Raw genomic sequence first — 25,227 nt, forward strand, 5'->3', positions numbered from 1 at the left:
TTTTTTCCTATGTTGAAAATTTTCCTAAGCGTAATTTGTGTTCCATTGGTCTAAATATTAAGGAAACTTAATAAATGCTGCTCAAAACCTATGTCTTTTCAATTCTTGCGGATTTAAGAACTAACAGAATATTGGTGATAAGAAAACTTATAAAGAATAATCCTAAATTAAACGAAAAATATTGAATTGAAAGAAAATAAGAGATTTCTTGGATAATTTCAAGAAAACACTGGATCTTTATAATAATTTGGGTTTTCCTAAGGATTAATAGAGAATTGTTTGAATTTTTTTCTTGAAATCATTAGCAGATACAACAAAATTATAAGGAATCAAAAAAATGTAGTACTGGACTAAAGTTCTTTTGAGATTTTTCTAAACTACCAGTAGTTCACCAAGAAAAAATTCTAGATGATAAAAACAGACACTGTTCCAGAAAAAATATCACTCTGTAGATTGGCATGCATATCACATGATGAAGATTTTAAATTCGAATATCTATCAAGGGCGTAGACCTTTTTTTTTCTGGGGGCTAATCGAAAAAAACCTTTTTGGACGACATTGTCCACTCATATCTATAATGTTGGAAAAAAGTCCTACTTTTTAGTGAGGTTTAGCCAGTTTATCGAATCTTTATTAGTCTTCACTGCAGAATCTGTAAATAAGTACCAAAACTCATAATTAATTAATTATCACAGCAACCTAACTGGATCTTTATAATAGTTTAGATTTTCCTGCGAATTACTATAGAGAGCTGTTTGAATTTTTTTCTAAAAATCGATTGCAGATATAACAAACCAAAAAGTGTAGTACTTAAGCAGAGTTTCTCTTTAAATTTTTCTAAACTACTAGTGCTTCAACAAAAAAATAATTCTGGAGGAAAAAAGCGGGCACCCTTCCAGAACAAATTCACCCTGTAGATTTGCATTCAAAATTAGGATATCACATGATGAAAACTTTAAATTGGTATATCTATGCCAATTCAAGTTAAATATCTTGTGAAGGGAAGGTGCTAGGAGAGAAAAACTTGAATTGTAACACCTGTTTCTCAAAAATAAAGCGTTTGCGGACTCATGTTATAGGACTTTTTGCTTGAAATGATCCGAATAATCTGTCATTTTCATTTGTACCTCCAATTAGGAACCACCTGTAGATATATTCAATTCAAAACTGATGTCTTCACAAATAAAATGCAATTTGAATGAAACACAATAAATTGTACAACACAGCTCAGACAATTTTTCGATGCGAATTACTCAGTTCAGTTCTTTGATAACTACATATTGAAATTTTGTGACGAGAATGATACAAAAAACCGAAAAAAAAATGGGTAAGTGTATACCGATGTAAAGGAAAGGCTGCTATGAGAAAAACCTTGGAAAAAATCAAACTCTAACACCCCCTGTATTTCGAAAACAAAGCATTTGGGGGCAAATGCTTTTTATCCAATTTAGGAACACCCTATAAATATAGGGTGTTCCTAAATTTAGTAGATAAATATCTACCAGTTTATTAATAGATTGTCTAGATATGACCTTTCAATTTGGACTGATATTCAAAAATTTTATTTGATGTCTTTTTTGCCAATTGTGCATTAAAAAAGTTCATTCATCAATTAATTCTCCCATAGATTAACAAATTCATATTCTATTGAATTAATTCAATGTTTAGAGGTTGATGGAAGAAGTTAAATATAAAAAATTTACTTGGGTCATTTGAACTACCTCGAGTTAATTCTGTAAGATGATCCCTGAAAGGAATGTTTTTTGTCAAATAATACCATAATGCATTTTCGAGATCTTTATTAAGAAATTTTTAGGTCATCACAATGTAATCCAAATTATCTAACAGTCTTATAACTATTCGACTTTTAACAGAAAAAATTTAAAACATAACGGTATTTTTTGTGTTAAAAGTCTTTTTATATCACTATAAAAAGATCAAAAGAGATCATAATCATTCGAAATCTACAAGGACCGAAATTTTGCAAATATATTACAGTGTAATTGTGAAACTTATTCCTAAAACCGATCGATTTATGCTCCACAGAAAAGACCATCCCAGATGGCTTACATTAAATACATATAAATTAAGCTATAAGCGTAAGAAAAGAACTTAGATGGTACATACTTAACCTATGACCTCCAATTTGGTTCAAACTATTGTTACAGGATATATTATTGGCAGGTAGTTGATTTGTACATTACAGTTAAATTTCAGTTGGTGTTTTTAGGAATTTTTTTTATATATACTTATCCTTACATTAATAACAAAAAATTTACTGCAACAAGGAATAGCAAACAAGTACTAGTAAAATTTTGATTAGTTTATACAATTTGAATATTCATGTCAATATGATGAATCAATTATTCACATTAACCATCAATTTGAATGAAGATCAAAAGGTATATATTTAAAAGGCACAAGGATTTAAAAATGTTAATGTTCTTAAAACAGAACAATAATAATTCAACAATTCATGAGGATTTCCATTCAAATTGCTACAAATTCATATCTATAAAAAACAACTTGCTTCATTAAAAAAAAACATTATCACCCAATTGTGAAATTATATTTTTCCACAATTTACTCACTGAGATTTACCAAAGGCAAATTATTTGATTATATTTATGATGTGGATGAATTAATGTACAACATATTAATGGTTCAACAAATTAAATCAAAAAAATGATTCCTCCATCACAGGATCTTCAATATGGAAGAGAAACGATGCATAATTTCACATCAAATATGCTTTCAAGACCAACCATAATCGGTCTAATTTTCAATGTTTTAATATAAAATTCTCTTTAAATAATATACATTTCAAATATTACAATATATTAAAAATATACAATGAGTCGTTCAAGGAATAAATTAACTAATAAACCATGTGTTGTACGCTCTTTCAATCAAAGAAAAAACATTCCTCCATATTTTCATCGATAACTAAAGCATTCTAGAGATAACACATTCATATTAACTTGTGTATACAAAAAATGTATGTATAAAATATCTCTGAATTCTGGCAGTCTTGGTTAGTGTTTGTAAGTAGAAGTATCACATAGTTACCTCAACACTCAATTAGAATTCGCCAAAATCTTGACGCAACAAATTCAGTTACTCCTGGCTAATCTTCCGGATCATCTGTGTCTGTTTCTTCCTCTTCTAATTCTTCTTCCAATTCGTTGTCTTCTTTGTGTAGTATAACTTGCCGGACTGGGTAGTTCACTGAATTAGAAATGACAATATCTTCCAGCATCTTATCAAAACTAACTCCGTTATCAATTTTTTCTGGACAGTCGTCTTCTACAATTAATGATGGATTTTTCCCCATTTGTTCCATCCTAATTATGGCTGATTGTTCCTAGAAAGAATACATCCTCGATATTCACTAGTTCCATGTAATTTTCATGGTTTTTGTTCATTGATTGAAGATTTTGAAGGGGGAAAATTGAGAGAAATAAAGAAAAATTGGAATTCTACTGGGGAAACTCACTAGTTCCATGTAATTTTCATAGTTTTTGTTCATTAATTGAAGATTTTGAAGGAATAAAATTGAGAGAAATGAAGAAAAATTGGAATTCTAATGGGGAAACTCAATAGTGAAGAAAATATGGGAAAATTGTTGTCAAAGAAACGGTAGTCATAGCTATTCAGTTATGATTTTCAACAAATTGAATACTTGATTTCGATGTTTTAGCACTACAACTTTAAAACCAGAGGAGATAGACAATCTGATACCCCATTCTCATTCTCTTTTTCTGGGAAACTAACAAGACTTGTATTCATTTTTGGCCACCTTTTGTTTTCGATTATAAGCTAAAATTGGAAAAATGGCGATATAGAAAAAAATTCATATCCCCGCTAATACTGATAATAGAGCTCTGAAATTAAAGCATTATACAGGCACTTTTTAACGTAGAATCCACTGACGTGCTAGTATTTTTAACAGGGTTTCCAATTACGAAGCTATGGCCCAAATGTTTTTTCAAATGGCAACACTAGATTTCTGTGCCATTTTATGAAAGCCCAATTTTTCCTGATTACAAAAATATATAACATCGTATGGTTTGTATCAATATAAATAATAGAAAATGGTCAAAAGCCTTGTTTTATCTAAGAGTCTCAAAATTTATATGGTTTCAACTGTTGATGAGCACATATAAATTGAGCTTTCTATAACAAGAGCAGTGTCCTTCCGTCAATCTGATTATTTCTATGATTTTTAGTAATTTATACAAAATTCGAATCTAGATATATTATATAATAATAGTAACGAAAATATAAATGAACTCGGAGAAAATCTCCTAGGATGCTTGAAACAGTTTTCCAATTTTCGCTTATGACTCGAAAACAAAAGGTGGCCAAAAATGAATTCTACTTTTGTTAGTTTCTCAGGAAGAGAGAACGAGAATAGGGTATCAGATTTTGTCTATCTCCTCTTGTTTAAAAGTAGTAGTGCTAAAACATCGAAATTAGCCCAGCCTGTAAGCACTTATTTCTAGCAATTTCGTTGTGATAAAGAAAGAACGAAAAATTATATTGAACCTGTGATTGACCTTATACAAACACAATTTTAGGCAGCTCAATTATCAAAGCACCTAAGCTAGGTAGCGCATTCTAGACCAATAAATTTTTTTGTCAAGTTAATGAAGAAAAACATAAACCTTTATAAAATTTGTAGCATTTTTTCAATCTTATCCCGTAGGAAACCTACCTATTGATAATCATGTCCCCATATTGACAAGATGATTTAAAATAGAAAGACTTTTAAAAATTGCGAAAAATAATGATGAAAATTCTATTGAAGGAGTCAATCAGAAGTGGATTTAGATAAATGGTCTACTTACAAAGAAATCCATATTAACGGCATGTGTTTGAAGCGAATGGTTTTCATCAGGTACAACAGTTTTACAGGACTTCCTCAAAATTTCCAAAGAACGCTGCGACTGCTCGTCATTAGCTATATGAACGCTACAGGATTGTAACCTTGTATCCTTGGAATTTTGAAGCACATGATAGAACACAGCCATGTATTCAGCACAATGTTTCAGTTGATCCCAAGTCAAACCTTCGCAAAACAATTTACATTATTCCAAATGAACTTGGTTTTGTGTGAGAAAAAAACATACCGGAAACAGAGAGGGCAGCCTGTTTTCCATACATAAAATACATTGCAGCGGCTGCTACAGTGCTGTAACTGAACCTCAAGAAACCTGGATCTAAAGACATCATATCAATTAATAGGGATGCCCTTGTGAATTGGAATCCTGAATATTGAGGAAAAAGGAAATCCTTGTTGATTTCCCTATGTATCCTTTGGGGAGTCAACTCGTCTGCTTTGAAGTGTAACTGCATATAAAGGTTGAGCCAATCGCTAGGAGTCATCAAACTCAGATCCCATCCCAAACTCTAGAATAATAAATTGATAAAAAAAGATTCAATTTTTTTTTATATAAAATACTTACATTTAATATAAGCAGTTCGCAATTGAGGATATCGTCCGGACTGCACGCCCCATCACAAACATAAGAAAATTCTGTCACCCTGGGTGGGTATATTTCTTCTAGCTTGGCAGCTAAGAACAAACAAGTAACTCCTACAAGTTGCAGTTGATTTTTTGGAACATCAGGACGAATAGACAAGAATCTGTCAAAGTAATCAACTCCTAAATAATAAGTAACCCTCCGCAAGTGATAAACCTCACAAACTTCCATTATCCAGTCAAGTAATATAGCCCTCATCCGGGGTAAGAAATTAGAAAAATCTTCAAATAACCTAGGGTTCCTCAAATTCAATGAGGCTTCTTCTTTATAAACCATAAAAAGCCAAACATCTTTAGCATCTGCCCAATTCATAAGTGGTAATGGTGCTTCTCTTGAATTTTGATTCATCAATGCACTAGCCATACGTTTTCTTTTATTTCTTAATCTAGCTTTTTGTCGTTTTTGTGATAGTGGTGTTTTATGATTTATTTCTGTTATTGATTTTGAGCAACTTGGTTTTTCCTTAAAAAAAAACCCATTTAATATCAAATGAAATATATCAATTGAGTTACTTACAGATATACAAGTCTCTGAGGAGACACTGTCATTTCTACCCCTATCTTGTCCATGTTTACTTCTTGCAGCCATCATATTTTCTTTAGCTCTCCTCATTATTTCTTCACCAAATTTAAATCCCCAAACTGTCTGTTTATGGTGGTTTTGTAATAGTTCATTGAATGGTACTTGATCAGTATCGCCATAGTCATTCATTTCATCTTCTAATGGATTCAAGGCATCTGAATCAAAATCTTTGCAAGAAAGGGTACATCTAAAAAAACATCCATCATAAGGAAAATATGAACAAACACTAATTTCAAAGGATAATATTGTAAAATACACTTACTCATTCCTAGGTTCTTCACAGTCAGAATCAGACATCATTGAAAATTAACTGCAAAAAAAATTATACTGATATGAAAACGAATTTGTAGATAACATTCGGGTTTTAAGCAGGAATCATACTAAGAATACCGAGCATAAAAATCAACAAAAGACATCAATCAATGTCAGCAGTTCAACAACCTAGAATAGACATTTAAATTTTAAATATTACAAACTTTGCCTTCAAAGTGGAAAATTAAGTTGGTAATTTCATCCAAAACCGTGAAACTCTTAAGGGCAATTAACAATACCAGTAACTCGACAGGTTTTATGGTTTTTTCTCGGTTTTATACAGTCAAAACGCCCATAATTTAGGCGCCAACCTGTACTAGACAAGTCATTTTTGGTTGAAGAAAACTGGCCCTATGACCAATTTAGAACCCGCAAACAATATCAAAATCAAATGTTCAAACATTTGAGACTTCGCCGAGGATAATACGACAAAAATATTAAGGGTATTTTAGTAAAAAAACCATACATTTCAGAATTTGTTAACGTGTCATCTTTTGTAAGGTTATGCGCGGCAAAATCTTTTTAGAAAGATATTACAGCCTTTAAACTTACTAAAAATCAAGAAAAAACTGTTTAATCGACATCACTGATATTTTTTACTTCTGATTACATCCTTATTGAAGGGGATTCGATTTATAAATTGACCAAAAATCATCCCCAATTCAAAAGACCGCGAAAACACATACCGACCTCACAAAATCTCCGAAATTTACCATTTATAATCATAATATAATGATTTCCTGCATATCAATAATAGATAAGGATAGGATTGATCATTTGCATCAAAAATTTCATCAAAAAAATAAGATCTTGAAATCCATATCCACAAATTATACCCCCTGCAACGGCTCAATGATTAGTTGATTTTTTGGAACCTACCTTTTGCAATTAAGAAAAATCCTTGGGCACAATCGTGAACTATACAATATTAACACATATCACTTAACAAGAAGTAATATTTTATATATAAAAGGAAATAAAGAAAACAATTTAAATCCCAAACTACAAGTGTCTCAAGCAACAGACAGCTTCAGAACCTAAACATATCAAAATACCGCCGTCTGGGTACGCTCTATCTCCTAATTTAGGGTGATATCTCTTTCTAATAGATAGTAGTTTCAGAATGGTAAACTGTCAAGAAGATGCCCCTACTGCTTATAACATCTTAAGAAGAAAATAATTCTATCAAAAGAGTAAAAAATGTATAATAAATGGTAGATTTAGTATTTGGTTAAATATTTTTTTGTCTAGTATTAGTAATTATTTCTATCCATGCTAATTTTAAATCAAATACCAGGAACATTTATTTTTATGCGGTTGGTACTACTGAAAACCACTGTCTTTCCCATTGAATGATGTGAGTTTACAACAGCTGATTGAGAGGTTTAAATTAACCTAAAAAACCGGGTTTGCTTTAAATGTCACGATAACTTTCAAAAAAATTTTTCTCAGGTTATTCACCCTGAAATATTAAACCAATTTTTCTTCTAAATTTTTTTAATGAAATTATTTTTCATTTCCTAAATTAATGCCAATATAGAACCCAATTTTTTTAGATTAGGGATTACACTTTATTTGTTTGAGTTTGTTTTTAAGGTACCTGCATATTTAAATTGAATTAACAGTGCGCGATAAAGAAATTTGTGTGCTATGAATGGCATTTATTGTACACTTTAAATATCAAGGTATAACAGGAAACAGATATTAAAAGTCAAAATATTTATTCAAACTTTATTTGTGTATCTCGCGTCCTTGAGATTGAATGTAATATGACACCTTTGATAAATCGTAGAAATTGATAAGGGCTATGTCTTTTTTCATTCTAGAATGACTAATAGTAATTTGAAAACTATAAGACCGATTCCATAAATTATCTTAATAGGTTCAATATGGGCTTATTTATTATTTCACATCGCTTGAGTTGAAAACAATATAAAGCATAATTTGAATGCTATAGGTATTAAAGCTTCCTGAAATGTCTTTCAGTTGACCTTGTATTTCCCTTAAAATTGATAAAAGTTGAAACGTTTCAATGTTCATAACAAAAAACGATGTTTATGTTGAATAAAATGTATATATGGACCTGAGTTTTCGATAGTTTCAAATTTCACGTATATCCTATATGAAAATTTTGAGAATATGTAGTGGATTTTTAGTCCCCTATACGAAACCCTTAATCACCAGATAACTATGACGATAGGCTTTGTGTATGGGGCGATTAAAAATCGTTTTGAGTTTATCAACCTTCAATAGCTTTTTGTCATATTCTCTTCGTATCTAGACGTTACAGCTGCCATTAAATATTAAGAAATCTACTTACCAATAATGTATGAAATTATTCAAAAAGCAATTTAACGACCTACTGAATATTGAATGATTCTGAAAATATTTGGTTACCTCTATATCATGCCCAACTGTAATAATATTCATTTGATGATCTTATCGAAGTTGTAATATGTCTAGCAGAGATGAACTCAGGTGTTTCAAAAATTTACAAATTTATTGGCAAAGAATTGGCCTTTATCCAAAAAAAATGGAGGATTTCACTACAATGTATGGTATCAGAAGTTCCTTGATAATGCTTTTATTCCAATTTCCTTTCATGTTTGGCATTCTAGGATATGCATACACCGCTTTCAGAGGTGAAATATTCCCACAAATATACAGAATGGTCCACTTACGAAAACTGATCAATCCTTTTAATTTGCGTTTGTTTTTATTTTTTAGGTGGCGTATATAATAGTATCCTGTATTCAATATATTGCTTCAACTTTGTAGCAACGGTTCAAGCCTGCATACTTTTTTTTCTAACTCGAGGAAGGAACACATTACAGTTTTTGATGAAATTAGGAGAGGCAAACTATGGTAAACCGAAAAATTTCGATCTAACCATCAATCTTGCTGAGAAAGCTACTACTTTCCTTCATAATACAATCATAATAGAAGAAATTTTGGTGGTTATCACCTCTCATTTCAAACAAGCCTTTTGCGATGAGAAAGACCTACTAGGTGACGACAGAATTGTATGTGGTCTTATGGTGCCATTGTGGTATCCATTCAAGATACCTTACGCTAACTTAATTTTATCAATATATCTGTTATTCTTCTTGCCATATTTGGCTGCTCAGACGTGCGGTAACATCCTGTATGTCGGTAGTGTTGTACCGATACTGCCTAAAATAGAACACCTGAAGGATTTCTTGAAAGCAATAGATTTTGGAGACGAACAAAGATCTCATGAAACAATGAAATTATGTTCAAGATACTACTCAGATATTTTAGAGTAAGTATGAATGAAATATTTAATATGTTTCGTTTCATAAAAAAAAATTTTCACAAAGATGTATTAATGTATCAGGTATCTTGTTGATAAAAATTTAAATATGCAGGAGAATATACATGCTGATTCATCGGGATAGCCTATATTAGACGTTAATGGAAAACTAATCATAGTTTTGAGCTGAAAATTTGCATATTTGGGTTTGAGACAATGATATTTCTCCCTAGAATATTTTCAGATCTCTGCAACTTCCGGTTATATCGGAAACAGACTACTACTTCCTTATTTCAAATGGCACACCCAGAATATTATTGCATCATTAGATAGTTTTTTTGGCGAAAATTTAGGCAATATGCGATACCTTGGGTAAAAACTCAACGGTTCATGTGTTAATGGGATTCGAATTTTTTTTTTATTTTATCGATTCTGCAAATACGTAATATTATAAGACTCTTTGCGGTTTGGAACAAAAATGTAAAGGGTGTTCATAAGAAGATCATGAACTTGGACAACTCAAATTTGTCAAAACTCAAGATTTTAAGGCCATCCCGATGAATCACCCTGTATATATTTCTTCCAAAACTGGCTTGGATAAATCAATTTTTCCATTTATTTAGGCTGGTGGATCAAATGAATGAGACTGTTGGTTTCATTATGTCTCCAGCTCAAAATGTTTTAGTGGTAGTGATGGTTGGTCTCTTAGAATATCAAGCTGTCATGGTGAGCATTTCTTTTTCATTGCGGTCTTTATTACCATACTAAGAAGTTTATATAATTAGACTTAATTGATCATTTATTATTTCTAGGATAAAAATATATTGGCAGCATTTCAGCTGGTGATTTGGCTTATAATCCAGTTCATATCATGCCTCTCTGGCCAAATTCTGGAAAACGCAGTTAGTTTATTTCCTTCTTTATTGTCTTTAATAATACAGATTTTACACTTTTGTGGCAAATACACATGTATCATTAACTTGATCTAAAATGTACAATTGCTGTTTTCGTTTTATTCTAGATTATACGTTCGGATATACATAATAACATTGCATTATTTTTCATCCTAGAGTTTATCCATCACTGAGTGTGTATACGATATGAAATGGTATGACATGCATCCATCTCTTAGGAATACATTCAAGATTTTACAAGGGCAAGCACAGCAAACAATGCATTTCAAAATTCAACCATTGATAACGATGAACATGGAATATTTTTACAAGGTTGTACTAAATTAAACAAATTGGTCAGTATTTATTGCAATCTATTTCAGGTTATGCAGAGCTCTTATTCGTTTCTGATGTTTTTAAGCAACTTCTAAAGATATTTAGATGACTCAAGTATAGGTGTGAAAAAAGTCTTTACTTCAACTGATATAACAGCATTCAACACTTTGCACTACTAAGTACCTGAGTAATAATAATCAATATACTGAAATGTTCGATATTCAATAACGATACAATCAAAAATAGAAAACACCGAGCACACAGTTGATTGTACCATTTTGAAAATCACATCTATTCTCATTATAATTGTTATCTACCTTCACTTTGAGGATATTATTCAGAATATCTGAAAAATTAATATGTTACATATAGTGACTTTTGATCTCTTGATTGAAGGTTTGAGAATGTGAAGCTGTATAATAATATTGAATAATTATATGTATATGTACCTGACCTGAAATTTTTAAAAACCAAGCAACTTAATTCAGAAAAAATCCGTGACTTAGAGTCTCATGATATCGGCAATCCAATTTGTGTATGGTAATTGTTTTCGCAAAATGCATTCAAGCATAACACATGCATATGGCAGATGCGCTATTTTAAGCGCATCCACCTGAATTTTTTTCAGGATTCGACCCTATAGAGACATCTAGAAAGGGGACTTCAAATTGAATATTAGAAGTGAGGAACACTACAAAGTTTTATATGTGATTGATAGAGGTAAAAAATTAGTTCTGGGGAGTGTTTATAGGTAGCTCAAAAAATTCTGTATTAAATTGAATAATAATAAATTGAATATTAATGTTTTTTTAGGAAAAACTGACATACCTAATATGTGAGTCTTCAGTTCTCTGAAAGAAAACGCCTATTTCAATTGATTATTCATTTTTTCAAGACCATAAAGATTAATCATAATCAGTGGAAATAATCTTTTCAAACCCTTCAAAAATTAAAAACTTTAGGCTTTGCTAGGATGTAACTTTTCTCAAGTGAATATTCAAATATGAAATTCTCCAAGATATCAAATTTTAAAGAGGATTTCACTGAATCCTTTCTTCTAAAACTATCCTATGCTTTTTTGGAAGATGCGCTAGATATATGCGCATCCGCCAGAGTTTCTTCAGAATCCTTATAATTTTTACCTCAAAATATTCTTATGTTTTTAAGGAGTTTCGAGATAGATTCTTAATTGGGCATCGATTCCGAACAGAAAAATCTTCCTTCACATTGAAAGAATACTTTCTTTACAATATTCGGAATATTTCTAAGATTTGGGATCTTTCAGAATAAGACTGGTTACATATTCGTATCAGCTGTTCTAAAGTTTGATTTAAGTATGTAAATAAGGAACAAAGGTTGAGGTTAACTGAACGTCAGAGAATCAGGTTGAAAATCTACTTTAAAATATTTATCAATTGATGATAACCAATCGAATCCTAAGTATTGTTGATGAATTCAGTACAAAACATCACAAATGGCATTCAGGTCTGTTATACTGGGGGCTCCTGCCTCTGGAAAAGGCACAATTTCTTCTCGAATCGTGAAAGCTTTCGGGTTAGAACACATCGCAAGTGGAGATAGATTGAGGATAAATATCAAAGAAAATACTCGTAGGTTACCTCTCCAAACCTTTGGAACACCCTCTTATCTACTCGATTTTCAGCATTAGGAAATACTGCCAAATCATACATTGAAAAAGGTTTATTAGTACCTGATGATGTAATGGTCAATTTCATCTCTAAAGAACTGCAACAATTAAAGAAAAATACTTGGTTATTAGATGGTAAGTTATTAATCTTAGCTTCACATAAAAATATTGTTGCTTCTAGATTTGCTAGTTTAATTTCAGGTTTCCCTCGCACAGTAAGTCAAGCCGAAGCTTTGTGGAGTGTGCAGAAGTTAGACGTAGTTTTAAATCTTGTAGTTCCTTTCAATATCATTGTAGATAGGGTCAAAGGTCGTTGGGTACACTTACCAAGTGGTCGTGTCTACAATACAGACTTCAATGCACCAAAAGTACCTGTAAGTTAGTCCACAACTAATCATTAATTCATTCTTCAATAATCATGCCAAATCTACAATGCGTATTAGGTATTGTTTGAAATTTTACAGCTTCAAACACAAAAAAAAAATTTCATTTGTAATTCTTTCCAATAAATGATTTTTTTTAAGGGAAAAGATGACATAACTGGGGAGGATCTTATACAAAGGAAAGATGATAATCCAGAAATTGTTCTCAAGAGATTGGAACAATACGAGAACCTCACAAGACCTGTTATAAATTTCTATAAGAACAAAGGAATATTGAAAGAATTCGAAGGAAAAAGTTCCGATGAAATATGGCCAAAGGTTAAGTCGGTACTTTTGAATTATTTACCAGAACAAAAGTCGTGAAAACAATTATATCACTTTTACCAGTTTACAGTAATTAAATGTTTCTTTACTCAAATGTTTTACACCTTTGAAGATTTTTATGAAGAAAAATTTTATATCCAGAAGTGTTGATCAAATATATAAATTTAATATTTTTTTATTGATTTATGTTAAGATATTCACCTTACGACATTTGAAAATCTGACGAATAAAGAAAAAAAGGGAATTTAAAAACCTTTTTACTCCATATGATATATTACTCTGAACAATTTCGATGAAATAAATAACAATGAGTATGATTACAGCCATCAAAATAAATTTTCAAATAACGAGCGTTCATTAAAATTCATGATCAAGAAAGCTGTGGAAAAATCTAATTTCTCCACAGTACTCTTGACCAAGAATTTTAATGAACGCTCGTTATTTCCATGAGAAATATATTTTATACAAACATTTCCAAGTGTGGAATTCTGGAATATTCGAAGATTTAAGTATTAAACATCAAGTACCACATAAATTTAATTCAAAGTAACACACCTTGCTGTACAATAATTTCTAAACAAAAATTCCAGAAAAATATGTTGCCAAGAATATTTTTAACAACATTAAAATGGTTCATTCATTATGCTTTATGAAATAAATGAAAATATCATCCATAAGGAACGTAAACAATTATTCTTGAGAACAATTTTCACACACAACAAACAAAATCCAAGATGTGAAATTTCAATCCTAAACAATTTAATGTTCCAAAATATCAATAAATACAAACTTCATAGTGTCTTTTAATTTAATCATAAAAAATATCAAAAATAAAACTTCATTAATAATGCAATTATAACAAATTGAAGTGTTCAATTTCAATATCAACATCTGTGCTACTAACAGAAAATTCCAAATCTTTCGGAGGTAACCTTTGCGGAGAAAAAGAAGAATCTCGACTGAATCCCTTATCAAATATGAAAAGAGGATATTCAGTTCCCAAACTGTTAGATTTTCCTGAAGGTACAATAAGCTGCAAGAAATTAATTTTAGATTTGAAACGAATGTACCTTTTTTTACATTTTTACTTACTGACTGGACAGTATCAACTAGATTAAAAAATTCTTCTTTAGTTGAACAATAAAATCCGATACAACATGAGGGATCCATCTTGCCGATATGTAATTTTCTTGGTGACCTACAATGGAAACTGCTAAGTGGAAACTCGGGAGCCCATACGTCGACCATTTCTTGACAGTAGTGAGGGTCCAGATGAATCAATTTATCATCTAAAATTAGATGTTACTTGAAAAAAGCCACCTAATTTTCTAATACTTCCACCACCTTGAAATCCAACGAAGTACATAGAGTGCTTGGGTCTTCCGCCTATAATGCCTATACCCTGTTTCAAGCTGAACAATGCCGTTAAAGAAGGAGCGTACACTGAATTGAATTTTTCCAATCCTAATCGTACAGGAACTAAAAGTATCAGTGATTTCCATTTGCCATCAGCATCAACATTTTCTTGAAGTACATCCCCTATATATACTGTAATTTGAAAAAAAAATTAGAAAAAGGCCGATGTGAAATTAAAATTCCAAATATCTAGCACATTTCTTTCAAAAGTAACTCGTGTACATGTTGAGAATAACATTTGAAATTATACCTGTACAGTTTTCAGCAACGAAAACATTCAGAGCGTCAAACTCGTAGTTTTCTTCAGAAGCTATATTCACAGCCTTTTTGAGTAAATGAGCTACAAATCCAGGGCCATACCAATCTCCAGCTTTTTTACCAGATTCTTCACCCAAGGTGACAAGTGTGTGAATAGACAAAGGACTATTTTTTGATGGTTTATCTCCAAACCACTTAATTATTTTTCGATGATTAACAGATTCGATAAATTGTTCACGATTGCCCGGCAAAGCTTCAGGATCCCATCTCCAATCTAAAAATATTTCTACATACAGGAACAGGCCGAAAATCTCAATGAATAGTATTATAAAGAACTTATAGAATTGAACAGTATTAAAGAAATGAGGTAAACTCATTTTGACCTACATACTTCTTCCTAAAAAATGACAAACTAAAGCTTGAGCCATCAGCATTTGTCCGCTTCTCAACATGCAACCCCAACCACAATCACTGCTGAGATTGGACCCAGTCAAAATAGGAAATTCCCTACGGTAAGTCAGCCACAATCTACTGAAAAAGTCTTTTTTGAAGGCTTCGAAGTTTTCATCATCTCCGGTAACTAGCTGAAAAACCATATAATGAAGTTCTTATCCACATTACAAACATACAATTCTATTCTTCATATGAATAATACCATAAGCTTTCACATTTGCAATAATCACCCATTGTTATTGAAACAATTTGCAACAGAATGCTCAATTGTTCCATTAACAATAAAACTGAACTATAGAATAACCAAAATAGAATCAACAAGTGAATAAATTTTATTTTTAATCTTCATAAACATGATATTCCCAATACATGACTTTTTATAGTTTTAAATGGCTCTATAATATAGTGCAATAAACTCTAAAAGGCTCGATTGCAAATATTCTAATCATTGATAACTGAAACTATAATGATCACTTTTATCTTCTTTATTTGCCTTCTTAATACTTGACCCAGTTATGGGATTCTTATTGACATAAGGGTACTGTATTTATTTATTAATAGGAAAGGATGCACGCAGGTATTGATAAATATGAAAAAAAAAGATCTAATGATATAAAATAATAATAACACTTCAAGAACTACTCACATCACCCTGGCTGTGAAAAGCAGCTACATCTGTTCCTAATTCCGTAGAATCCGATGAAGGACTCTCAAGCCTTCGATAACACTTTCCTAGTAGCCAAACTGGAGATTCTTTTGAGAAGTTACTACGTAATTTCATACCTGAAAAATCTGAAATACAAGAGAACTCTTATATTATTTTAGACAAGAAAACATTTTTATGAAGAGGAGTTTTTGTCAAAAAATGTTTTCTGGGTGTAAATGAAAAAAAAACCAACCATATTTAACGTTATTCCACATGGATAACAATTTGTTCTTGACTTTTCCTTCACTTTCGATGAGATTTCCATCTTCTTTTGAATCAGTTTCGGGGTTAGAACCAACGAACCGTGAAAGGAAAACCGATCTATCTTTAGGTAATTCTTGGGTATTCATGTCGTTGGACTATTTCATACTCAACGTCAGATTAACAAGTCGAACGTATCAATAGAATGAACAGAAATTAGCATCTCGATTTTTCAAGAAACCATTTCAATTTTTCTTGTAAATATTGACCAAACTTCAATTTACAGAATTTCGAAATACATACTCCTCGACGAACAACACTTTTTTTCTGAACTGAACAATATTTGATCGTTCTTTTGTGTGAGCACTTTGTTCATAAAATTTACACCTTCGTACGAATTCAACACATTTACTAACTCATGTCAATCCATTCATAATTAGTTATCAATAAACAATGAAACATTTCTCATCGTCCAGTTGATAAGACAGGTACAAAATACTCAAGTTATGACTTATGATGTGCAATTTTTTATTATCCTTTAATATCTGAAACATAGATTTTGACAAGGATTTACATCTATGGTTCGATATGATAGATATACAGGCTGATTCAGTTCACTCACATGTAATATACAGGATGTTTTCTAATTGAATGTCAATATTTATAGGGGTGATTGTTGGGCCCATTTTAAGAAAAAAACTTCAAATAAACATATGTCCTAAACGTCTTACCTTTTGAGATACAGGGTGGTAAAGTTTTCAAAAATAAATCGTTTATCTACAATACCACTTCAGATATTTTAATGAAATTTGTCATACATGTACTATGAATCAAGAGGAATTTTTTAATGTATCACTTTTTTTTTAATTTCCACCAGTGGCGTTCGTACGTAATTTGACCTGCCTATTTGACATTTGACATTGAGGGTACGCCAAAAATTTTTCCTGAAATAAAAATTATTTTTGAAATTCACATTCATTTCATACCAAAGTTGATCACTTGACTTTTTTCAATTCGTTGCACGGTTTTCGCTTAAAAAAATAAAAACCATTTCTCTGCTTGATCATAACATAACAATATCGTTAATACATATATCTGACAATATCATCATATCAGATTTAATTTTTTTAGATGAAACTCGTGCGTCAGACTAAATGAATTCATAGAATCAAATTTAAAATATCTGGAAGTGGTATTGTAGATATTAATAATAAATGATTTATTTTTGAAAACTTGACCACCCTGCATCTGAAAAGGAAAGACGTTTAGGACATATGTTCATATGAAGTTTTTTTCTTGAAATGGGCCCAAAAATCACCCCCATAAATATTGACATTCAATAAGGAAACACCCTGTATATAGTTTGGGTCAAGAGTTTGCGGTTTTTGCGTTTAAGACCTATAATTTCGTTTACGCAGAATCTTAAACCAGTTCGGAACTAGATCGAAGATATCATTTACAAATGCCATCGACCCTGAAATAGATATGTGCTTGATCAGTTAAGTTTTAAAACAGGTATTGAGCACTTAATGAAGCTTGAATTACTTTAGATTAGGTATTGTCTTTCGAAACGGCATCGTGAGATGGTTGAACTTTGGCAGATTATTTACTTATATAGGATAAAATGGATTTATAGAAAAAAACTATTAAGAGAATATTATTTCAATTTATTTCACTCAATTTCACCTAGCCAGTATCATTCAAACTAAAAGTAGACCATAACAATAAAACAACACACACATTATGTTTACAAAATAACTGAAAATATCACATTTTTAATTCTGGCAGAATATTTTTCCATTTTTAAAAACACAATTATGTTAGCCTCATGTTTCAGTCGAGAAAATCCAATAAACCAAGAAATGAGAAACTCAAATATCATTCATTCTTAATTTCATCATTAAAATTTCCTCAAAAATCATACATTTCTCATAATTAACATTTGCCACAAATTTCTCATTTCAGTGATTCTGGAAAACAAAACAGATTTATCATTAATAAATTATTTAGTATTAACTATTGTCACCTACATTTCATTTACTATAAATAATTTATGATTAGGATATCGATAATTTCAGACCTCTAATCAAAATAGATTTTTGGCTTCCAGTACTTAGGTTTGTCAAGTAATAATTTACACATATTTGTACTATTATCCCAGGAAAAGAGCATTTTAATAAATCAACAGAAGATAGAAGACTATTTCAAAAGTACCAACAATTATATATTTAGCGTATCACTCAAAGGCTTATTCATTTATAGAAAATCGAGAAGAGTTGCATATGAAAATGGGCATTTCAAAGATGCGTGAATTTGATAATAAATAAATAATGCGGGGGATGAGTGTTCAAGATGATATAAATAAATGGCTGAGAAAAAAATTATCCTTACAAATCAAACTCAAATAATACTAAGCTTTTGAGACAAGTAATGAAGATGCCATATGGTGCAACCCATACTGATAACATTGCCAATTGCTATGGTCATATGGAGTTTTCTGAAGGACTTATGGAGTTTCATGTATTCCTCATTCTCCAGAAGCCTGCCTGGGTTGAATTTTCCCACTTCCATGCCTACTCCTGCATCTTTTTCCAATTCGTTCTTACCAGATATGAGCTTCAGAAGAGGTGAAGTGAGGTATAAGCGGGTCAGCAACTCAATTAGAAAGCAGAGTGTCATAGAGATAACCTGAAACAAAAAATGTAAATGTAAAGATAACAATTCCAGTTTGTCACAATCGATTTACATAACAGGCCAATTGAAAAGTCCCCGGTCTACCATAGTAAAACACATTTTTTTGGCAAAATTCGATTTTATTATTCAACATAGTTGCATTCGAGGGCGATACAGCGATTATAGCTATCTTCCAACTTTTCGATACCATTTTTGTAGTACGATTTGTCTTTCACTTCAAAATAGGCCTCAGTGTCGGCGATCAATTCTTCATTGGCGCTAAATTTTTTTCCAGCAAGCATTCTTTTGAGGTCTGAGAACAGGAAAAAGTCGCTGGGGGCTAGATCTGGCTAATATGGTGGATGCAGAAGCAATTCGAAGACCAATTCATGCAATTTTGCCATTGTTTTCATTGATTTTTGACACGGCGCATTGTTTTGATGAAACATTTCTTTTTTTTCTTCAAATGGGGCCGTTTTTTAACGATTTCATCCTTTAAACGATCCAATATCGCTATATAATAATCGCTGTTGATGATCTAGCCTTTTTGGAGGTAATGAATATTATACCTTGCGCATCCCAGAATACCGATGCCATAATCTTGCCAGCTGAGTGTTGTGTTTTTCCTCACTTTGGATTCGGTTCATCGTGTGCATTCCACTCAGCTGACTGTCGATTGGACTCCGGAGTGAAATGATGGAGTCATGTTTCATCCATTGTCACATATCGACGCAAAAATTACGGTTTATTGCACTTAAACAGCTTCAAACACTGCTCAGATTCATTAACACGTTGTTGCATTTGATCGATTGCGAGCTCGCGCGGCACCAATTTTGCACACAGCTTTCTCATGTACAAATATTCGTGAATGATGCACACGTTCAGATGATATCTTCACAATGTCTGCTATCTCGATCAACTTCACTTTACGGTCATTCATAATTATTTTATGAACTTTTTTAATTTTTTCGTCGATGACAGCCTCTTTTGTGTGTCTACTGCGTTCGCCATCTTCGGTGCTCATTTCATCACGTTTAAATTTAGCATACCAACCAATGATGGTAGATTTTCCTGGTGCAAACCCCGGAAACTCTTCATCAAGCCATGATTTTGCTTCAACTGTATTTTTTCCCTTCAAAAAGCAATATTTTATCAGCACACGAAATTCTTTTTTTTTTCATCTTTTTTCAAATAACCAAAGTAGCTACACTCAGAACGCAATATCTCACAAACTAATGGTCGGACTGCTGTCAAATTTTGACAGCTTGGTACTTACTAAAAATCATATGGATTTAATACTAGCACCTCCATCTGTGCATCAGACCGGGGACTTTTCAATTGATCTAATTTACTGAAGTAACTTACCTGAGATGTAATTTGAATATTCCCAAATTTATTGTTGTGTGTTCTAAGGAAGACACACAAAGTGATAAAACTGAGAACAGCATTTAAGAGAAAATACTTTGGGAACAGCACTTTCTGCACACATCCAAATGTATGCCTAGGAATCGAGAAGTAGAGAGACAGACCAGATATGAAAGTCATCCATATTTGGGCTCCAAGATGCATACTGAAGGACCCTAAATATATTAAGGTCCACAGTCCAGAAACATTTTGGGAATCGTCAGATTGTACCAGAAGACCAGCCACAATCAAAACAGAAACGGCAGTGATGAAATGGGCAGGCTGGGTTGTGTGGAACAGAATTCTGCAACAGAACAGAAAATGTTATATAAAACCTTAAACCTTGCCAGTCGTCTACTTGAAGTTGATTTAAAATGAATCCAACAGAGGAGGACACTTTTAATGCAGCAATAACTTAATCTGGTATGTAACATTTGTTGTCTACTTAGCTTTTTGATGAAAAAAAAAATCTGAATCAACGGAATTTTACAAAAAAGCGGATTATCTAAATTTTAACTATCGCCGAATATTCTAAAACAAAAATTTTTGATTTAAATATACCCCCTTATATCATAGACCAGTGGCGCATCCAGAGATAAAGAATGAGGGGCATTATTTAGTAATAATAGAAAAAAAATTATGACCATTTCAGAAAAAATGACGAAAATTAAGCTTAATCTATTACTATTATATCGTCCTGAATCATTGTCAATAGGAGGTTTCAAAATGTTGAAAATTTTTTCCCTAGGGGGTAACTACCCTTACTAATTCTCACCTTGGGGCCACCCCTGACATGACAGTGAAATGCATTCAAACAGGAGAGACGAGAAATATTTGAATCAAAATCAAAAACTTGAAAATGAATACCATCTTGTCTACTTGGCAGATCGCAGCTGTTAAAAGAATCTATTTGCAAAATAATTTATAATTCTGATGGACTATTTTATTCCCAATTAATTCTGCGTGGATAACTATCAATGCAATCAATTAATATTTCAAATTGAATTGTTCGATATTGTAAACGTGATGTTAAATAGGTCATGGAAATTTTCGAAATTGAGTATCGCTAACACGTCTTCAATAAGAGTGATTAAAATCCTGCTTTAATTGTAAAGTTCCATAATTTCCTTTCAATAAAAAACTCGAAATGGAAAAGAATAATGTGTATAATAAAAGTTTCAACAATACCCTATCTGAAAGGATAAATAATGAACCTTGAGATTCGCACCGCATTGAACTTTTTTAATATGGAAATTTCAACATCCTTCTTATAACAATTGTAATTAGCAATTGACTAGTAACGGTTCATTAAACAACATATCCTTTCAAATACAGAGTAAAGGATATAACAAATAATTGTTTTTTTCAAAAATAAGGCAGCTTAGTAGTGTACCTACCTACAAGCAACAACAAATGCGACAACACCGCAAAAAAACATGAGCAAAAATACCCCTTACTTGTAGAGTGTCGAATTTTGGAATGTCTGGAGCAGGTCTGCAAGCCCAAAAAGCACGGTGCGTGTGTACTTTGTAGAAACTGCTAGGGCATCTTCTTTCCACATATTCTCACAGGTGTTTTTCATCCTCAAGCTAGCTTGCAACTGTACTTCTTCAAAATTGACGTCTACGTTGCGGCCAACACACATTTTCGAAAATTACGGAACCCTGGCAGCAATCAGGCACTAACGCGCTATGAGATTTCTCTACACTGACGAACGTGCACACCACAAGGTGGGTTCTTTTAAAGCGGCTAAATCATCGGCGTTGCCAGATCTCCAAACGGATATCGTGGACAAAATAAATTGAATTTCTCCGAAGTTTATTTCAAATTAATCTTGACAGAATAATATGAGCTTCGAATGCAATTCATATATGGACATTTAGGCTCTATAGCCTTTGATTTTTGTGCAACAGGTAATGGTGTGGTATTGGCTTACCAATATTGCCGGTTTAAGGACATTAAACAAAACAAAAACATATTCTACTGAAATAAATTTATTGCCATCTATTATCCCATGTTTTTAACTTTATGATTTACAACGAGAAAGTTGATATAAGAATGTCTATTAATAATTTTCACATGATAAAGAGAAGCTTCTGGATAAATTATTGATTGTGAAAGATTGGGACACAGGAAAATAAAATAAATATCGCAACAAATCATATAAATGAACATTGTTCCATTGCCAAATTGGCGATACCTAAATCAACTTTTTGCGATCGCATCAATTCAATTATCAATAAAATAATCGATCAGAACACTCATAATTACAGAGATATTATAAACAGATGGATAAAAATCAATACGTTGTTTATTCACCTATTTCAGCCTACTTTTTTAAATAAATCCAGTTCATTGATTAGATTAAAATATTAACGATGCACCTAGTCAAAGAGTCGATGCGTGATAATAGGCTCAACATAGAAATAAGAAGGAATAGTCTTGATTTTTCATTGTATATAGCCTTCAAAACTTTTCGAGAACGGAAATCCAGAGTTGAGATCTAATCTAAAGATTAGTTTCTCGAAAGCTGATTACGTTTTAAATAGAACCTGTATATTGGGAAAGCCGCCCACTGAAAGGCAATTCGAGATGGTAATAAAGTCCTTTAAAAATGGTGTGTTTCTTGAAATTTGCATTGGAGATAAAGGTACCATACACGTGTGGATACTTGGGTTTCGAGATTATTTGCCCAAGCTGACAACTTCCTTGCAAAAGTCCAAAATATGGCATGGGTTAGCACTCGTGTACTCTTATTCCTAGTAATGTAGGAAGGGATCCGCGAAAAAGTGCAGTGGACTGTAGCTTCGTCACGTAGGCACCTCATTTGATGCCGTTGACGTCGATAGTTAGTCTAGACGCACAGGTATCTACCTCAAAGCATGCGGGACAATACGAAGTTCATTAAGAATCGTTCCACACATACCACTCCAAAACAAGGGCGTAGAAATGGAGAGGGTACTGGAGGTAAATACCCCACCCCCCAAAATATAATTTATGGGTTTATTATCGCTTACAAGATGATTACTTTTATTGCACTACGAGCGCGTCTATGTCCGAGGTTTATTATATTCCTTTATCTACCCGCTTCGTCAGTCCCTTATTAGCCATCTGTGATTTGTCATTGGTATACACTTACCCGTTGTTTTCGGTTTTTTTGTATCATTCTCGTCACAAATTTTCAATACTGTAGTTATCAAAGAACTGAACTGAGTAATTCGCATCGAAAAATTGTCTGGGCTGTGTTGTACAATTTATTGTGTTTCATTCAAATTGCAGTTTATTTGTGAAGACATCAGTTTTGAATTGACTATATCTACAGGGTGTTTTTAAATTGAAGGAACAAATGAAAATGACAGATCTCTTGGATCATTTCAAGCAAAAAGTGCTGTGAGTCCGCAAACGCTTTGTTTTTGAGATACAGGTGTTAAAGTTCAAGTTATTCTCTCCTAGCACCTTTCCTTCACAAGATATTTAACTTGAATTGGCATACTGAACTCTGGTTCAGTACTACACTTTTCGGTTTGTTGTAGTTTTGTCTTATCTGCATTCGATTTCGAGAAAAAAATTCAAACAGCTCTCTAAAGTAATTCTAAGGAAAATTCAAACTATTATGAAGATCCAGTTAGGTTGCTGTGATAAATAAATTAATTATAAGTTTTGATACTTATTTACCAACTCTGTAGTAAAGATTAATAATGATTCGATAAACTGGTTAAGCATCACAAAAAAGTAGGACTACAAGAAACACCCTGTATCTCGAAAACAAAGCATTTGCGGGCTCATGTTTATGGGCTATTTCATTTTTAAAATTATCCAAGGAATCTCTCATTTTCCTTCGTAACTTTGATTAAGGTAAGAACAATCGAATTTGTAATGAAAAAAGTTATTTCGGGTAATTTGGTTCGTTGTCAAACTTCTTTTTCTCACATTATAGATATGAGTAAACGTCGTCGTAAAAAATTTTTTTCTCGAGTACCCTCCAAAAAAAAAGATCTACGCCCTTGCTCAGAAATGCCGACAATTACAGTTTCCAAAAAAAATTTCGATGAAAGCGACCACGTGAAATAAATTGCTTCTGAGAACTTGTTTATTTTCTCATTTACGCTCAACAATACAAGCCAAACACATTTTAATCTCCGATTTATTATTTTTAAACGTTACACATGTATATCTGAGCGGTTACTCTTCCATTTACCAACTGTTTTGCTTAATATACCTTTGGGCGTATAATAATGAAGTATTCTACTTTTTTTCGGAGCCTTTGATGTTCGCTCAAAATTTCATGGCTTTCTTTCCAAATTAATCGTTCAAAAGTAGGAGCAATTTTCCAAAAATATTCAGGTGATGTTCTGGGATTTAAAGAATGTGAAAGTAGAGTAACAAACACTACAAATTTTACACTAAGGTTCATTATTTCCTCATAGAATAGATAATCTCTTTGGCGCCCTCTGGCCCTCCTCTAGCGTCGCCACTGGTGAGGAGGATTAATTTCGTCTTTTCTTGCACAGAATTTCATGCGTACTGATCGAATAGTTTCCGAGAAAAAATTTTTCATTTCACTAAAGATTCATTATTGGGAATGATAATAATACCTAAATATTTCTGGGGAAAAACTTTTTCTACACTCATAAGTTCCTTTAAAATAACAAAGCAAAGTGGTTTTGGGATCGATGGAAAATTGACAGTTTGGTCACATCATCCTTGGGTTTCTCCGAGCTATATTCATTTTTAAAATATTCCATACCAGTGTACATCCATATACTTCGTTAATCTATGTGTATATCTGTCCGTTCTATTCCTTGCATCAGGACATTT

The 25,227-nt window shown here is 32.2% G+C and overlaps 5 protein-coding genes across 7 annotated transcripts; 2 read left to right on the forward strand and 3 right to left on the reverse strand.

Annotated features, from left to right (window-relative positions):
* Positions 1-1,784: 1,784 nt before the first annotated feature.
* On the reverse strand, positions 1,785-7,500 carry LOC123686017 (G1/S-specific cyclin-E1). The gene is made up of 7 exons (XM_045625930.1): positions 7,320-7,500; positions 6,391-6,438; positions 6,063-6,315; positions 5,469-6,008; positions 5,133-5,412; positions 4,851-5,071; positions 1,785-3,364 (listed from the first exon to the last, which is right to left on the reverse strand). The coding sequence occupies exons 2-7, from the start codon at positions 6,426-6,428 to the stop codon at positions 3,128-3,130; spliced, it is 1,569 nt and encodes a 522-aa protein (XP_045481886.1). The 5' UTR covers positions 6,429-6,438; positions 7,320-7,500; the 3' UTR covers positions 1,785-3,127.
* Positions 7,501-7,809: 309 nt separating this feature from the next.
* Positions 7,810-11,360, forward strand: LOC123685916. 2 transcript variants are annotated; one of them, XM_045625781.1, is made up of 6 exons: positions 7,810-9,082; positions 9,168-9,723; positions 10,338-10,440; positions 10,527-10,616; positions 10,785-10,940; positions 10,991-11,360. In XM_045625781.1, the coding sequence occupies exons 1-6, from the start codon at positions 8,896-8,898 to the stop codon at positions 11,036-11,038; spliced, it is 1,140 nt and encodes a 379-aa protein (XP_045481737.1). In that variant the 5' UTR covers positions 7,810-8,895; the 3' UTR covers positions 11,039-11,360. The 2 variants fall into 2 exon arrangements, with proteins under 2 accessions (XP_045481737.1, XP_045481738.1); XM_045625782.1 differs by having other exon boundaries at positions 7,810-8,125.
* A 922-nt stretch (positions 11,361-12,282) lies between these two features.
* On the forward strand, positions 12,283-13,471 carry LOC123685917 (GTP:AMP phosphotransferase AK3, mitochondrial). Its single transcript, XM_045625784.1, has 4 exons — positions 12,283-12,553; positions 12,607-12,726; positions 12,793-12,965; positions 13,116-13,471. Exons 1-4 carry the CDS (start codon positions 12,418-12,420, stop codon positions 13,335-13,337), a joined length of 651 nt encoding a protein of 216 aa, XP_045481740.1. The 5' UTR covers positions 12,283-12,417; the 3' UTR covers positions 13,338-13,471.
* A 621-nt stretch (positions 13,472-14,092) lies between these two features.
* LOC123685914 (cysteine protease ATG4D) lies at positions 14,093-16,860 on the reverse strand. Of its 2 annotated transcripts, none has more exons than XM_045625780.1 (7): positions 16,325-16,860; positions 16,072-16,208; positions 15,364-15,556; positions 14,965-15,246; positions 14,643-14,846; positions 14,391-14,587; positions 14,093-14,331 (listed from the first exon to the last, which is right to left on the reverse strand). In XM_045625780.1, exons 1-7 carry the CDS (start codon positions 16,479-16,481, stop codon positions 14,152-14,154), a joined length of 1,350 nt encoding a protein of 449 aa, XP_045481736.1. In that variant the 5' UTR covers positions 16,482-16,860; the 3' UTR covers positions 14,093-14,151. The 2 variants fall into 2 exon arrangements, with proteins under 2 accessions (XP_045481736.1, XP_045481735.1); XM_045625779.1 differs by having other exon boundaries at positions 16,072-16,217; positions 16,325-16,859.
* A 1,118-nt stretch (positions 16,861-17,978) lies between these two features.
* LOC123685639 (transmembrane protein 205) lies at positions 17,979-22,131 on the reverse strand. The gene is made up of 3 exons (XM_045625400.1): positions 21,867-22,131; positions 20,371-20,713; positions 17,979-19,020 (listed from the first exon to the last, which is right to left on the reverse strand). The coding sequence occupies exons 1-3, from the start codon at positions 22,052-22,054 to the stop codon at positions 18,733-18,735; spliced, it is 819 nt and encodes a 272-aa protein (XP_045481356.1). The 5' UTR covers positions 22,055-22,131; the 3' UTR covers positions 17,979-18,732.
* Positions 22,132-25,227: the final 3,096 nt, after the last annotated feature.

Source organism: Harmonia axyridis, chromosome X (assembly GCF_914767665.1).
Source record: "Harmonia axyridis chromosome X, icHarAxyr1.1, whole genome shotgun sequence".
In the NCBI taxonomy this organism is placed as follows: Eukaryota; Metazoa; Arthropoda; class Insecta; order Coleoptera; family Coccinellidae; genus Harmonia; species Harmonia axyridis.